Below are 12,482 nucleotides of genomic sequence, written 5' to 3'. Positions count from 1 at the left end.
TAAGTAACTTATTGCGGACACATTTGTGCTAGTGATGTTGTTAGCAAGCCAGTCTAAGGTATTCGATTATTTTCCGTCGTTGGCCCTTAGTCTTACAGACAAAACAAAACCTAATTATCTACCGTTGCGTAACCTGTGACTTAAAATCGAGTTTATGACAAGGATTTCAAACTGTAGATTTTTAAAATTTTACAAAATTTGACCTGCTTTTTTGTTATCGTTCACAGGACAGAGAAAGACAGCTGGAAATGGAAAGAAGAGAGAACGAAGCGGTAAGTAACTTGTTGCGGACACATTTGCGCTAATGAGGTTGTTAGCAATCCAGTCTAAGGTATGCGATTATTTTCTGTCTGATAGAACAGTTAGAGTAGAGTCATCTTTCGAAGTGAGATATTATGGGCCTAATCGCACTAGGAGGACAAAGTTTGTCTGGCCGGGACAAACAGCCAACCAAATTTTGTCCTGGCCGATCGATTGGCTTGTAAATCGCATTCGCACTAGAGGTCAAACGAAAAGCCGAACGCGACACAAACGTCAATCAAAATTAGAGTTGCAGAGTTCGCTTACGTTTGATCACAATGCTTCCTTGGAATATTTTTGCACAACTAATCGTCTTACTGGTAGTAAATTCATTCTATGAATATCAAAAACAACACATTCTGCTCAAGACAAGCTGGGTGTTAATTGAAAAACCTGTCAGATTTGACGATTGGCCTAGTTCCGGCCGCCTCAAGATTCGCATACCTGTCAACTCTCCCGCATTAGGCGGGAGTCTCAAGATTTTGTACCCCTTCTCCCGCTCTCCCAAACAAGAAAAAAAATGTTCCTACCAGCTGCTATTTATACAAACAAAATCCAAATCCGTTCCCCTGTATATTTTATTCAATTGTATTAAGCTATGTGTATGTGTAGGATCGCCTTTTGAATATTTCACGCTAGTGATGACTGAAATAGAAACTTAGCCTAAATGCTAAATAGCGCAAAAATCGCTCTATAAACCCTAGCCCCAAATTTTACGCTCGCTCTAACGCTCTTATCCAAGAAAAATGTATTACGAAATTGGGCGTCACGCAAGTCAGTTCGTCGAGCGGTTTCTACGGCATGACGTCATAGGAGAAGCTCCTTGGCAGCATTTGTAGAAGTTCGATGCACTTTAACTCGATTTGTTTTCGACACCAACATCAGACCAAGAACATGTAAGGATTAAAAGTTAAAATTGAAACTATTTATGATTTTTGTCTACATTTTAGGACCTACAACACCTCGTCGGTGCTGAAGGCGAAGGGGACATTAGAGTCCGTCTCCGTGGAAGGGACACCACCTTCCAAAGACGTTTCACTGCTTCGGATACAAACGAGGTGATAACAACAATTAAACCAAGTTCAATCGCATTCTTAGACTAATTTATTTATATAGATTCCACAGTTAGTTATGGATTCGAAATTTCAATTATGAATTAAATAATTTGGACACGAGTTATCAGAATCAATGAACTCAATCATTGCACGTGTATCATTTTTCAAATTGAAAAAAGATGTCTCCATAGCATTCTGTCTCCACTGTGCTGATATAGGGAGGGTATTGTTCAACCACAAACTAGTTGGAATTGTTTATCTGCAGCTTTTGTATCAAGTGGCCATTGCCAACCTGCGCGAGAGAAATATCGGAAATATCACCATCCGAAATGCCAGTGGACGGATAGTGGAAAGAAATGACGATCCCATTGACGTTGTAGACGCAACGACACTAATGGTCTTTCATGACTAGGGTGAGATAAAAGGATTAAATGGATGGGATCCTGGTCACGAAAGACCATTAGTGTTTATGTTTCAACAACGTCGATGGGATCATATAGTACATACGCCGCTATTATCATAAGCCCATCATATTGCCAAATATCGATATTTTTCAACAATATTTTCCGTCCATCTCTTGTCTGCTTGTCACCTAGACTATTCAAAGCGAACGTGGGATGTATAAGTTAATAATTATCTATTTTGATACAGAAAAGGAGAAACGATTTCATTGATCTAATAAATGTACAAACAGTACATAGCATGTGGAACTTGCTTATTGAAATTGTTTTTTATTGATTGAAAGTATTTACCGTTTTATAGTTTTCGTATAGCAAAATTGTTACAATAACATTTGATAATTTTGAATAATTGAGGAATTTTCTGAAATGAAACTGATTGAAAAAAAAAAAGTTATGGTGGCCTGTTCTTGCCGTAGCTCTATTTATGCTGCCATATTCTATGATGTTATAGCCGTGAATCGTTTTCTAAGAAAAGAGAAAATAGAACATTCATCAATATCAATGGCCAGATGCTGTCGTTTTTGTAAATAGTCTAAAAGAGTCTGGGGCGAGCTGGCGGGAGACCTGTGATATTCTAAAACGTTAGGGACTAGGCTCCATTTCCAAGATGGCTGCCAGCAGAATCGTAGTAAACACGAATTCCTGCAAGTTTACGTGGAAATTATCGACTTACAAAGCTCTAGAGCGATATAAAAGCAAAAAAATAATTAAAGCAGACTCCCAGATATGCCTTTAAAACAGGATTGACTGATATGAAAACAAAAAAAAATCTTCTTTTCTTTGTTCAATTGCAAATGGAAAAGGGAGGGGGGGCTAGAAATTGTTAGTTGAGGGTGCACAGGGAGCCCAACCCGATCGTGATGACAAACTAAAACTATTATTTGGACAAAATTCATTAATTCAGGGCCAATCACGAAAAAACTCTCCCCCACTCTATAGAAGACTCCTATTCTCGTCAGTTTGCTCATTCATTTGCACGCATGGATTTCGATGCTAGTTACGACAACGCTCAAACCTTAGAACATAACTTCAAAAATATTTCCAGTATGAAAGATTAACATGCCGTCTCGACACAGGGGAGCACAGCGAAATGTGTTTCTAAACGCGCGATTTACGAAAATAAACCGCTTTGTTATGCAACGAGTCATATGTATTTGTTTTGCAAGGGGTGTCATCTCACGCGCTGTCGGGGGTGGGTGTAGGGATAGGATTATGAAGGGTATTGTCTCTGTCGGTCTCAGTTCGTATACCGATTGCTTACCCACAGAACGGTTTAACAAAGTTGTTCGAGACTGGAACCAGGAAAAGCTTATCTAGATTACCAGAACCTCCGTCTCGGCATTCTGGCTGAGTGTCACTAGAAGAGAAAAGTCTGGAGGCTTTGGTACCCTCGTCCATAGCCTGAGTATCAGGCCCTCCCCCCTTACCCACTAAAAAAAGCCTGATACTCAGGCTACGTCCGTCCAGCTCGTCGCGACGACATTTTGGATGAGCATCACTGGGCTAGAGAAGTTTGGAGGGTCTGGTACCCAGGGTAGGAAAGGCTATTCGCCCGCCCAGAGCCTCCTCGCATTTATTTTGGCTGAGCGCATAACGAAAGAATTCAGGAGGCTATGGTACCCAGGGTAGTCTGTTCACTTCACCACCAATGACAAAAATGACATGTTCTTGACGGTAACGCAACGGCCTTTTGTTCGTTAGGCGTTTACGCAAAATTATCACCAATCACAGAGTGTTTGTAATTGGAGAAACACCATTTCTTATCATATAGAGGCACGTGCCTAATAATACATAGTTAGGGCTATAGTCGCTTTCTTCGATTTCATCGCATCTTCATCACATTGTTTAGTTTTGCTCCAAAAACAATGGACCCTGATGTCCGGACGTTATTAAGGAATATAGGGAATACACCTTTGGATGTGATTTCCTGGCTACAGGCACGGGGATTACTGGCAAGGGAAATGCTTTGCCCACATCACGACCAGCCAATTCCAATGATACTAACTCTGTGCCCTGACAGGTCTGATGGCTACAAATGGTAAGCATAATAGCACCACGCAATCAGTAAATAACTTTCAATATGTTGTACATTTGCTCAGATTAATATCTGAGTCTTTAGGAAGTTTGAAGTCAAGGCGTAGCACGATCAAAAGGCCGTGATTGCGAATTCACTGTACAATAAGGAGGCTCGTATTCCGATGACTACCGTGTTAACGGTTTTGTTATGTTTTATATAATATGGCTGTATAGTTATATCGGATCCGTTATATCTTCCTATATCTCTTTTCTCGGAGCGATGAATTCCTTTGAACGGATATGATAAAATCATGCATACATAATGACTGTAACATCAGAAAAGATAACAATCTTCAGTAAAATATTCGCCTTGAAAAATCACAGAATTTATCAAGAAGCAACATTTTCGAACGCTCACAAGCAATCCTACCGAGAAAATAAGAGCAACGAACTTGATTGCGAATAGACCATAATCAGCGATCAGCGTAGAGCCTTAAAACTTTCCGCTGATAACCTACCCTGAACTTGAAATAAAATACTCAACGCGATGAAAGTCGAAAGGTCACCGCGATGGTGATAATGGGTAAAAGTAATAAGATACTATCCTAGATTGATCACATTTAGAATAATACCCCTTCTCCCCATTATTGTGGTATTTTTACTCCCTGCTTGACTGCGTAACGTACTACCTTATTGCACTTAATTTTGACGTCATTTTAATTTTGCGATTTTAAAAGTGTCGCGAAATATATCGCCATCTCAAAATCTCGAAATTTTAAGTGTAATAAGGTAATAAGCCTTCTAACTCTCTATTAGCCTGTATCCAGCTGGAATAGTTCGGTTATAACCAAGGTTTATTTCCTGCTGCACGCGGGCTAGCTCTCTATTTGGTCACATGAATCCAGAAACACCAAACAAATAGCAGCAGGCTTCGTACTAATAGATAGATCACAAACCCCAACAAAAACATTATCGTTGTGGTTGCTTACTTTGAAAGTCATATTAAACAGGAGGTGTCCAAACTGCCATCGCAGGACATCGGTGAGGAATGGATCCTTCTTCGCCGAGTTCCCAAGAATTGAACTTTCCAAAATTGTCATCATAATTCATTTGGAGGTATTGGCATTATAAATAAAAGGTATCTGGTATACCCGATAAATTTGGTGTAGATTAAAACAGTTACATTTCATCGGGCAAAAGTAATAGATGTCGGGTAACAGAAAATATAAATACCCGATAAAGCGTTATCGGGTAAAACAAAATATAAATACCCGGTAAAGCGTTATCGGGTAACGAAAATATAAATACCCGGTAAAGCGTTATCAGGTTATCGGGTAAAAGAAAATATAAATACCCGATAAAGCGTTATCGGGTAAAACAAAATATAAATACCCGGTAAAGCGTTATCGGGTAAAACAAAATATTTTTACACTTCCGTTCACTTTAAAACAACCGGAAGTGCGTTGCTCTGGCAGAATAATGTGTTCATCAGCCAGGCAAAACGGATTATCGATCGACTATCGCCTACGTTTGTTTTTTCAACCTCGCACTTACTCAAAAAGCAAAACATACAACAAACAACAACAACAAATTTTTATTTACCCTTATCTTACATACATTCTTTTAAGGTATAGAATAAATCCGAATAAACCTGGGTACTGACATCTGAAATAACTTAAGGGTTAACGAGGGCAGATCCCAGAAAAATAGGTAAAATGTGCGGTAGGTCAGGACACACACAAATACAGACATATAGAAACAAAACTATAAACCTAAGAGTGGTATCTGTTTCAAAACAGAAGTATGAATGAGATTTTTTGAGCATCAATAGTGCTCCAAGAAATTTAGTTTCCTTTTGAAAACAGACAAATGAGAATTCTTGACGTTTTCGTCTAAAGCAGCCTTACTCTATACATCCTCATTACTATTTGACATGGAATTATAATGTGACTTTGATAATAATGCATGGCTGCTGGTCCCCTCTCATTTCTATGCCGGATGAAATAAGATATTATTCTGGAACTCCAGAAGGGTATCATCAGGTGCCACCTGACTCATTGTCGCCAGCATCTAGCATTTATACGGGAAACTGTTGACGGAGGATACCAAGGAAGGGATAGAAGGTACCCCTGTTAGAAGCGCGCCAGTCCCTCCAGGTCTGCTCGTCGAGGTAACTCTGGAGGTGCACCCTGCGAATCCCCCGCCGTTCTTTTACTGTGCTTTTAAGGCGGGACCATAAAGATTCGATGTGTTGGGAGTGTACACCGGTTATCGGATCGACAAAATTGTACCGGTGTACAACAACCCCTTGATTGGCCACGATATTTGGCAATCGGGCCTAAAGGCGTCTATACGACGCCCAATCATCGGAATGGACCGTGGAGCCCGGAAGTAGAGCTCGTTGGATGATTGGAAGGAGCGTCTCGGCATCTCTCCGTGGAACAATCTGGAAATATCCTCTGGAAGGGGAATAGGCGGTGGACAGCACGCCAAACACCCAATTTTCGCGCATTGGCGGTCTTCCACGGTTGTACTAAAATGGACAAAGAAAATAAAAAATACATGACACAATTTATCGAATAAGATAAAACATAAATACCAGGTAAAAACGGTTGTACTCCCCTTTTTATCTCAGAATTTTCATATCGCATTCCGGGTAATAATAAATAAATATCTTATATTAGTAGCTGTTAGGTAAGACATACCTTTGGCTTGTGGTTGAATCTGCTGTCGTCTATCTGGCAGACAATGCCGGGCCCTCCGAATGGTATTACAGGGCGTCGTCGCAAATCTTCTGCGCAGATGTCTCTGATCCTAGCAGATATATGGCCCACAGCCCGTTCACTTACATCCCACATCTCTGCGGATTCTGTTTTTTGCCCAAGTGGATCAATTGAGCTTTAGGGCAACCAGGTATAAATAAAAGGTATCCGGGTACGGGTTGGTTTTCTTATCGGGTATTTTTATTTACCCGTTGTTTTACCGCCATGGCCCTAAAGCACAATTGGTCCGCTTTATCGGGTATTTATATTTTGTTTTACCCGATAACGCTTTATCGGGTATTTATATTTTCCTTTACCCGATAACCTGATAACGCTTTACCGGGTATTTATATTTTAAATAACTTTTACCCGATGAAATGTTACCGGGTATTATGCTTTTAATCTACTCCAGATTCATCGGGTATTAATAATCTTTACCAGATACCTTTTATTTATACCTGGTGGCCCTAAAGCTCAATTGATCCGTATTTTCTACAATGTGCCTGTGCTTTTTTTCCATAACTAAGAATGATAATTGATACAAATGAGCTGTTATGCTTACAGAAATTTCTGGGGGTATCTTGCTCTCTTCGTCCCCTGTCCTTGTGTCTGTTGACTCTAAATTTTCATTTTGCTCGCTAATGATCCTCTGATTTTCTTGGGTGGTCCTTTACAACAAATAGCAGTTGTTCTTGTCTGTTCCCCATCTCGCGCAAAACCTCCCTTTGTTCCTTTAATTGGACACTCACTGCATTAAAGGCATCAAATATCTTATTGATTTCTGCTGTCGACAAGGTTGTCACCTCTCTCCGTCTAGCCACTACCGGTGTTTCTCTGTTAGTAGGTGGAGAGGAGGTTCTTGATGGAGTGGGGGTTCTTGATGCAGAGCTTAATGAAGTGGGTTGCCTTTTATAAAAAGACTTTGCTTGTAGAGACATCTGTAGGATAAAATGAACAAAACAATATTTAAATACTTATATAAAACCTCCATGGCCAGACATCTCAAAACTAATGGTAATAACCCTGAGAATTTTATATTTGCATATTTCATGTATGCCCCTGAAAAAACAGATGGTGCAACCCGCATTTTAAATACAATCACACTTTCGAGCTTACATCAGATTTAGATTTCAAACTATAAAAAACTCCTGTTTTAGAACTTACAATGCTTGGTTCTGAGAAGTCCAAATTATGTTTCTTTTTTGTTTCAAATGTTTCTTTTTGAGTCCCAATTGTTATATCAAATAAAACAGCAACATTAAACAGGCCATCTGCTCTAAATTTAGGAGTTCTGTCGAAGAAATACTTAGGCATGTTGCTTCCCAAATTTTAGATATTTTTCTCATATTTTCATGCCTTCATAGGAAAAAGATATAAACAGAAATAAATACTGTCTTGACTGCCCATGCGGAACTGGTGAAATTGTTTCCTTAAAATCAAAACATTTGGATATGGTAACAATTTATTGAATATAACTTTTAGTCCTGTTATGAAGAATTAGTAATTTTGATCTTTGAAAAATACTACTAGGAAAAAGCAAGTTTGTTTACTTGTATAAAATTGTTCAGAAAACATGATGTGTGTTATGGTGAACCAATTATCAAGTCTTTAATTAGTTACTTTTTTTTACTATTTTTAACAGGAAGATACAGAGACTCCATGGCGTACCCACATGCAAAAACTTTTTTTATTATAAGACAGAAAGTCCAAAAAGTTTGATTATATGTTATAAACAAGAGCTTTGAAGAAAGTCCCAATCAAATATATATTGAAAATTCACAGTTTAATCTTGTTGCTGAAAAAAATTAAGATTCTCTGTGTAGACTCAGTGACAGCCATATTTGATTATTTATCTTGGTATTGTAAATACCAAGATAGGTATCAAAATACCAAGATTGGTATTCAAAGCAGCACCAGTCGTTATTGTGTTTGCAACCCTCTTTCTTCTAGAGTGATAAATGTTATTTGTTGGATCTAAGATTTCAAAACCCTCAGATGGAATTACCCATATTGAATTACCCATATTGCAATATCTTGTGTCAATTTTTTTCCGAAACTGCTGGTTCTTGGAATATTTTATACTCATTTCATACTAACTATGTTTGGCATGTATTGTAGCCCTCAGAGAGTTAAAATCTCTATATTTAAATTTTGAACAAATTCAAAGTTGAAGATAGGTAGAATGTTTTGAGAGATCACAAAAACATTGGTTGGACTTTAATCAAATATTAAGAGCTGATAATATATGGGCAATTCTTAATCTTAGAGTAAACTGCTCAGTATTTTGTTATTGATCCAAAATGTTATCTATCCAATTTGTCATTTTTGCAGGTTGCAGCAAGTGTCTCAAGGAATTTGCCACCAGCTCATTCGAGTCAAAAACAGACTTCTCTGGATATGACACTGATAACTGGGAGCCAAGGACCAATGATATACATCGCCTGCACGCAAACTCAGCCCTAAATGCAAGCTGCAAGACTCAGCTACAACAGGTGGTCCGTGACACTGGTGCCAGGTATTCCGCCCTCTACCAGCTGCCCTACTACGATGCTGTCCGTTTCCTGGTCATCGACCCAATGCACTGTCTCTTTCTTGGGATTGCCAAGCACTGTTTGACATTATGGAAACAAGAGGGGCTTTTGTCAGACAAGGATTTTCGCTTGCTTCAAATAAGAGTAGATGCAGTGGTTCCCCCTCCTGAAATTGGTAGAATACCATTCAAAGTTGCCACTGGATTTAGCGGATTTTCTGCTGACCAGTGAAAAACTGGGTCTGCTATTACTCCCTGTTTGCACTGCAGGGCATTCTACCTTCAAGGCATTATGATTTGTGGTCTCACTACGTATGCATGCCGGTATATGTGCAGTAGAAGTATCTCCCCTGAACAATGTGCTAATGCCGAAAAAGAACTTCTTGAATTCTGCAAGGGATTCCAGTCTATATATGGTGCAGAGCGCTGTACACCTAACATGCACCTCAGTTGTCATCTTGGTGACTGTGTGAAAGACTATGGACCTGTGTATGGTTTCTGGTGTTTCTCTTTTGAGAGATTCAATGGCATCATGGGCAACTATCACAAGAACAACCACAATATTGGTAAGGACTAATTCAGTGGTCTTATTAGGCAAACACGTTCATGAGGTTGTCGCAAAACTGTATCTGTACACAGATAAGACTTATCCGTAAGAAGCTACTTAGAAAATTTGTATCACAAATTTAGATACAAGAAATGCATGCACATTCCCTGAATAATGTCTATAACCCCTAAAACCCCTATCTGCAGTCGTCCCTGATACATTTCTGTTTTTCCTATGGCTAGGTGTGCAGTTTATGAGGAAGTTCACAAGAGATACCAGGCTACATGCAATGCCATTTCCTGACAACTGCAAGGAGATGTTTAGTGTCCTTCCTGCCTGCAGTGAAGGATCAGTGGCCGACACCCTACATGCTGGTGACATCACTCTACAAGTGTCTCCTCGTCCACCTATCAAGAGAGTCGCTCTCGACTGCCTAGAGTCAGCCGCCATGGCTGATCTGTACAGCGCGTTATATCCAGACCAGGACATTCACTGCCCGAGGCTGTGTGACAGCTACTCTAAAGTTCTACTAAATGGTGTTATGTGTAGAACTACACAAACAGTTGGAGTCATTGTTTGTTGTCCAGACGGGGAAAGCAGGTCTGCTAAAGTGCAAAGATTCATAAGACATGATGTCATTTTCAAAAACTCTAACGATAGAAAACGACGCAGAAAGACGTTTGATGTCGCGGAGGTGGAGTGGTTCAGCAGTCACCCAGAAAGGCATTCCCGCTACCCTGCACCACTGGAGGTGTGGTCAACGGACACTTCTTGCCGGGCATATGTTTTTTTTACAGATATCAAGGCCCAGTGCATATTACTTAGGTACAAAGTAAAGTTTAATCACGGTATGGAGACAGTGAATGTAGTTATTCCTTTAGTAGGAAGATTTATTTTGTAAGCGCTTACCTTGGACACAATCCCAAGTTACTTTCGCTTTATAAAGCGGTTGTCACTTCTCTTTATAAGAATTGTTATCTTCATGGGAAAGTAGTAACAGTAGAACGGGTTTCATCCGACTTTGAAATGAAAACTAAACACCGACTTTTATACACTACATAATTTGTATTGTATTCTCCTTTTAATAGTGGGAAAGTGAGTGGTAGTTATCGTTTCATAGTCGGATGAAAAACACTATTTTATTTAGCATTAAAATATATACTCTTTCACGGGGTTTATCGAAATGACTTTTAAATTGCTTGTATTTTAATTATTTTAATGTGTTTTCACATTCGTAATTTAATATATAGTGATACAAATAAACAAATCTTGGATATAAACGCTTGCGTACTGAAGTATGTCCTTTTTTTCAATTATTTTTTCAAGTCGCAACTGAAATTTGACGTCACATCTATGAATTTAAAGTCATAACTTTGAAATTTGAAGTAACAACTATGAAATTGGGCCGAGTCATATAAACCCCGAACCCCCCTTTTTGGCTATTGGCTACTGGTTGGACCTGCTATATAGAAACACACGGCGACAACGACACTTGGCAGAAAAACACGGAATTCGGGCGGCAATTGTGTGTTGTAATGGGCTAGTTACAGTTTTAGTCGTTTTGGCTTGAAAAACTTGTACATGACCCGCAAACGCTTGCATGCGTGATATCAGATGTATACATCTCTGAACATGCCAGTACACTCCGTATGTGACGGCGCACAAGGGTGTTCAAGACGAACATCCTTGAACACGTGACGTGGCGAGTGCATCTTGAACATGCCCGCAACACGTGACATGGCGCAGCCATTTCACGACTTGAACACGCTTGAAAATGTACTGTTTTGCGCTGTGGGGGGGGGGGGGGGGGATGGGAGGGGAAACTTGGTTCGATATAGAATACCCGCTTAAAATGATCCCAAACAGTTTTAAAAAAATTGGATTTTGAACAATCAATTCGCTTATACTCATTTAGGAACAGGTAAACCGCGCGTTCATGTCAAATAAAACACACACACATACGATTAGAAAAGTGGGGGTTGGCTAGTCTATCCTGCAGTTTATCCATTAGTCTATCCTGCAGTTTATTCATTAGTCTATCCTGCAGTTTATTCATTAGTCTATCCTTCAGTTTATTCATTAGTCTATCCTGCAGTTTATCCATTGGCCCAGTCCTCAGTTTATTCATTAGTCTATTCTGCAGTTTATCCATTAGTCTATTTTGCAGTTTATCCATTATTCTATCCTGCAGTTTATCCATTAGTCTATTCTGCAGTTTATCCATTAGTCTATCCTGCAGTTTATCCATTAGTCTATCCTGCAGTTTATCCATTAGTCTATTCTGCAGTTTATCCATTAGTCTATCCTGCAGTTTATCCATTAGTCTATCCTGCAGTTTATCCATTAGTCTATCCTGCAGTTTATCCATTAGTCTATTCTGCTGTTTATCCATTAGTCTATTCTGCAGTTTATCCATTAGTCTATCCTGCAGTTTATCCATAAGTCTATTCTGCAGTTTATCCATTAGTCTATCCTGAAGTTTATCAAATAACCTACCCTGCAGTTTACACTTTAGTCTATCCTGCAGTTTATCCATCAGTCCAGTCCGCAGTTTACTCATGAGTCTATCCTGCAGTTTATCAAATAGTCTATCCTGCAGTTTATCCATTAGTCTATCCTGCAGTTTATCCATTAGTCTATTCTGCAGTTTATCCATTTGTCAAGCCTGCATTTTATCCATTAGTCTACCCTGCAGTTTATCCATTAGTCTATCCTGCAAATCCGGCAAATAGGCTCAGACTATACAGTGGGACGAAAATTTCTTTGTTTATTTGTTTGTTTTTCATCCTTCTAAACAAAAGAGAGAGAGGC

The 12,482-nt window shown here is 39.3% G+C and overlaps 3 protein-coding genes and 1 pseudogene across 3 annotated transcripts; 2 read left to right on the top strand and 2 right to left on the bottom strand.

The window, feature by feature from the left end:
• Window positions 1–72: 72 nt before the first annotated feature.
• LOC116601942 lies at window positions 73–3,854 on the top strand. The gene is made up of 3 exons (XM_048732156.1): window positions 73–272; window positions 1,251–1,358; window positions 1,621–3,854. The coding sequence occupies exons 1-3, from the start codon at window positions 249–251 to the stop codon at window positions 1,765–1,767; spliced, it is 279 nt and encodes a 92-aa protein (XP_048588113.1). The 5' UTR covers window positions 73–248; the 3' UTR covers window positions 1,768–3,854.
• LOC116601996 lies at window positions 3,717–10,951 on the top strand. Its single transcript, XM_048732149.1, has 3 exons — window positions 3,717–3,854; window positions 8,926–9,690; window positions 9,914–10,951. The coding sequence occupies exons 2-3, from the start codon at window positions 9,417–9,419 to the stop codon at window positions 10,570–10,572; spliced, it is 933 nt and encodes a 310-aa protein (XP_048588106.1). The 5' UTR covers window positions 3,717–3,854; window positions 8,926–9,416; the 3' UTR covers window positions 10,573–10,951.
• On the bottom strand, window positions 5,412–6,690 carry LOC116601998 (annotated as a pseudogene).
• A 659-nt stretch (window positions 10,952–11,610) lies between the features above and the next one.
• On the bottom strand, window positions 11,611–12,327 carry LOC116601941 (S-antigen protein-like). The gene has a single exon (XM_032362833.1). It carries the CDS (start codon window positions 12,325–12,327, stop codon window positions 11,611–11,613), a length of 717 nt encoding a protein of 238 aa, XP_032218724.1.
• Between the last annotated feature and the right edge of the window lie 155 nt (window positions 12,328–12,482).

The sequence above is a fragment of the Nematostella vectensis genome, chromosome 1 (assembly GCF_932526225.1).
Source record: "Nematostella vectensis chromosome 1, jaNemVect1.1, whole genome shotgun sequence".
Classification (NCBI taxonomy): domain Eukaryota; kingdom Metazoa; phylum Cnidaria; class Anthozoa; order Actiniaria; family Edwardsiidae; genus Nematostella; species Nematostella vectensis.
Note: the sequence above shows the minus strand (reverse complement) of the source record. Positions and strands in the feature narration are given on the sequence as shown.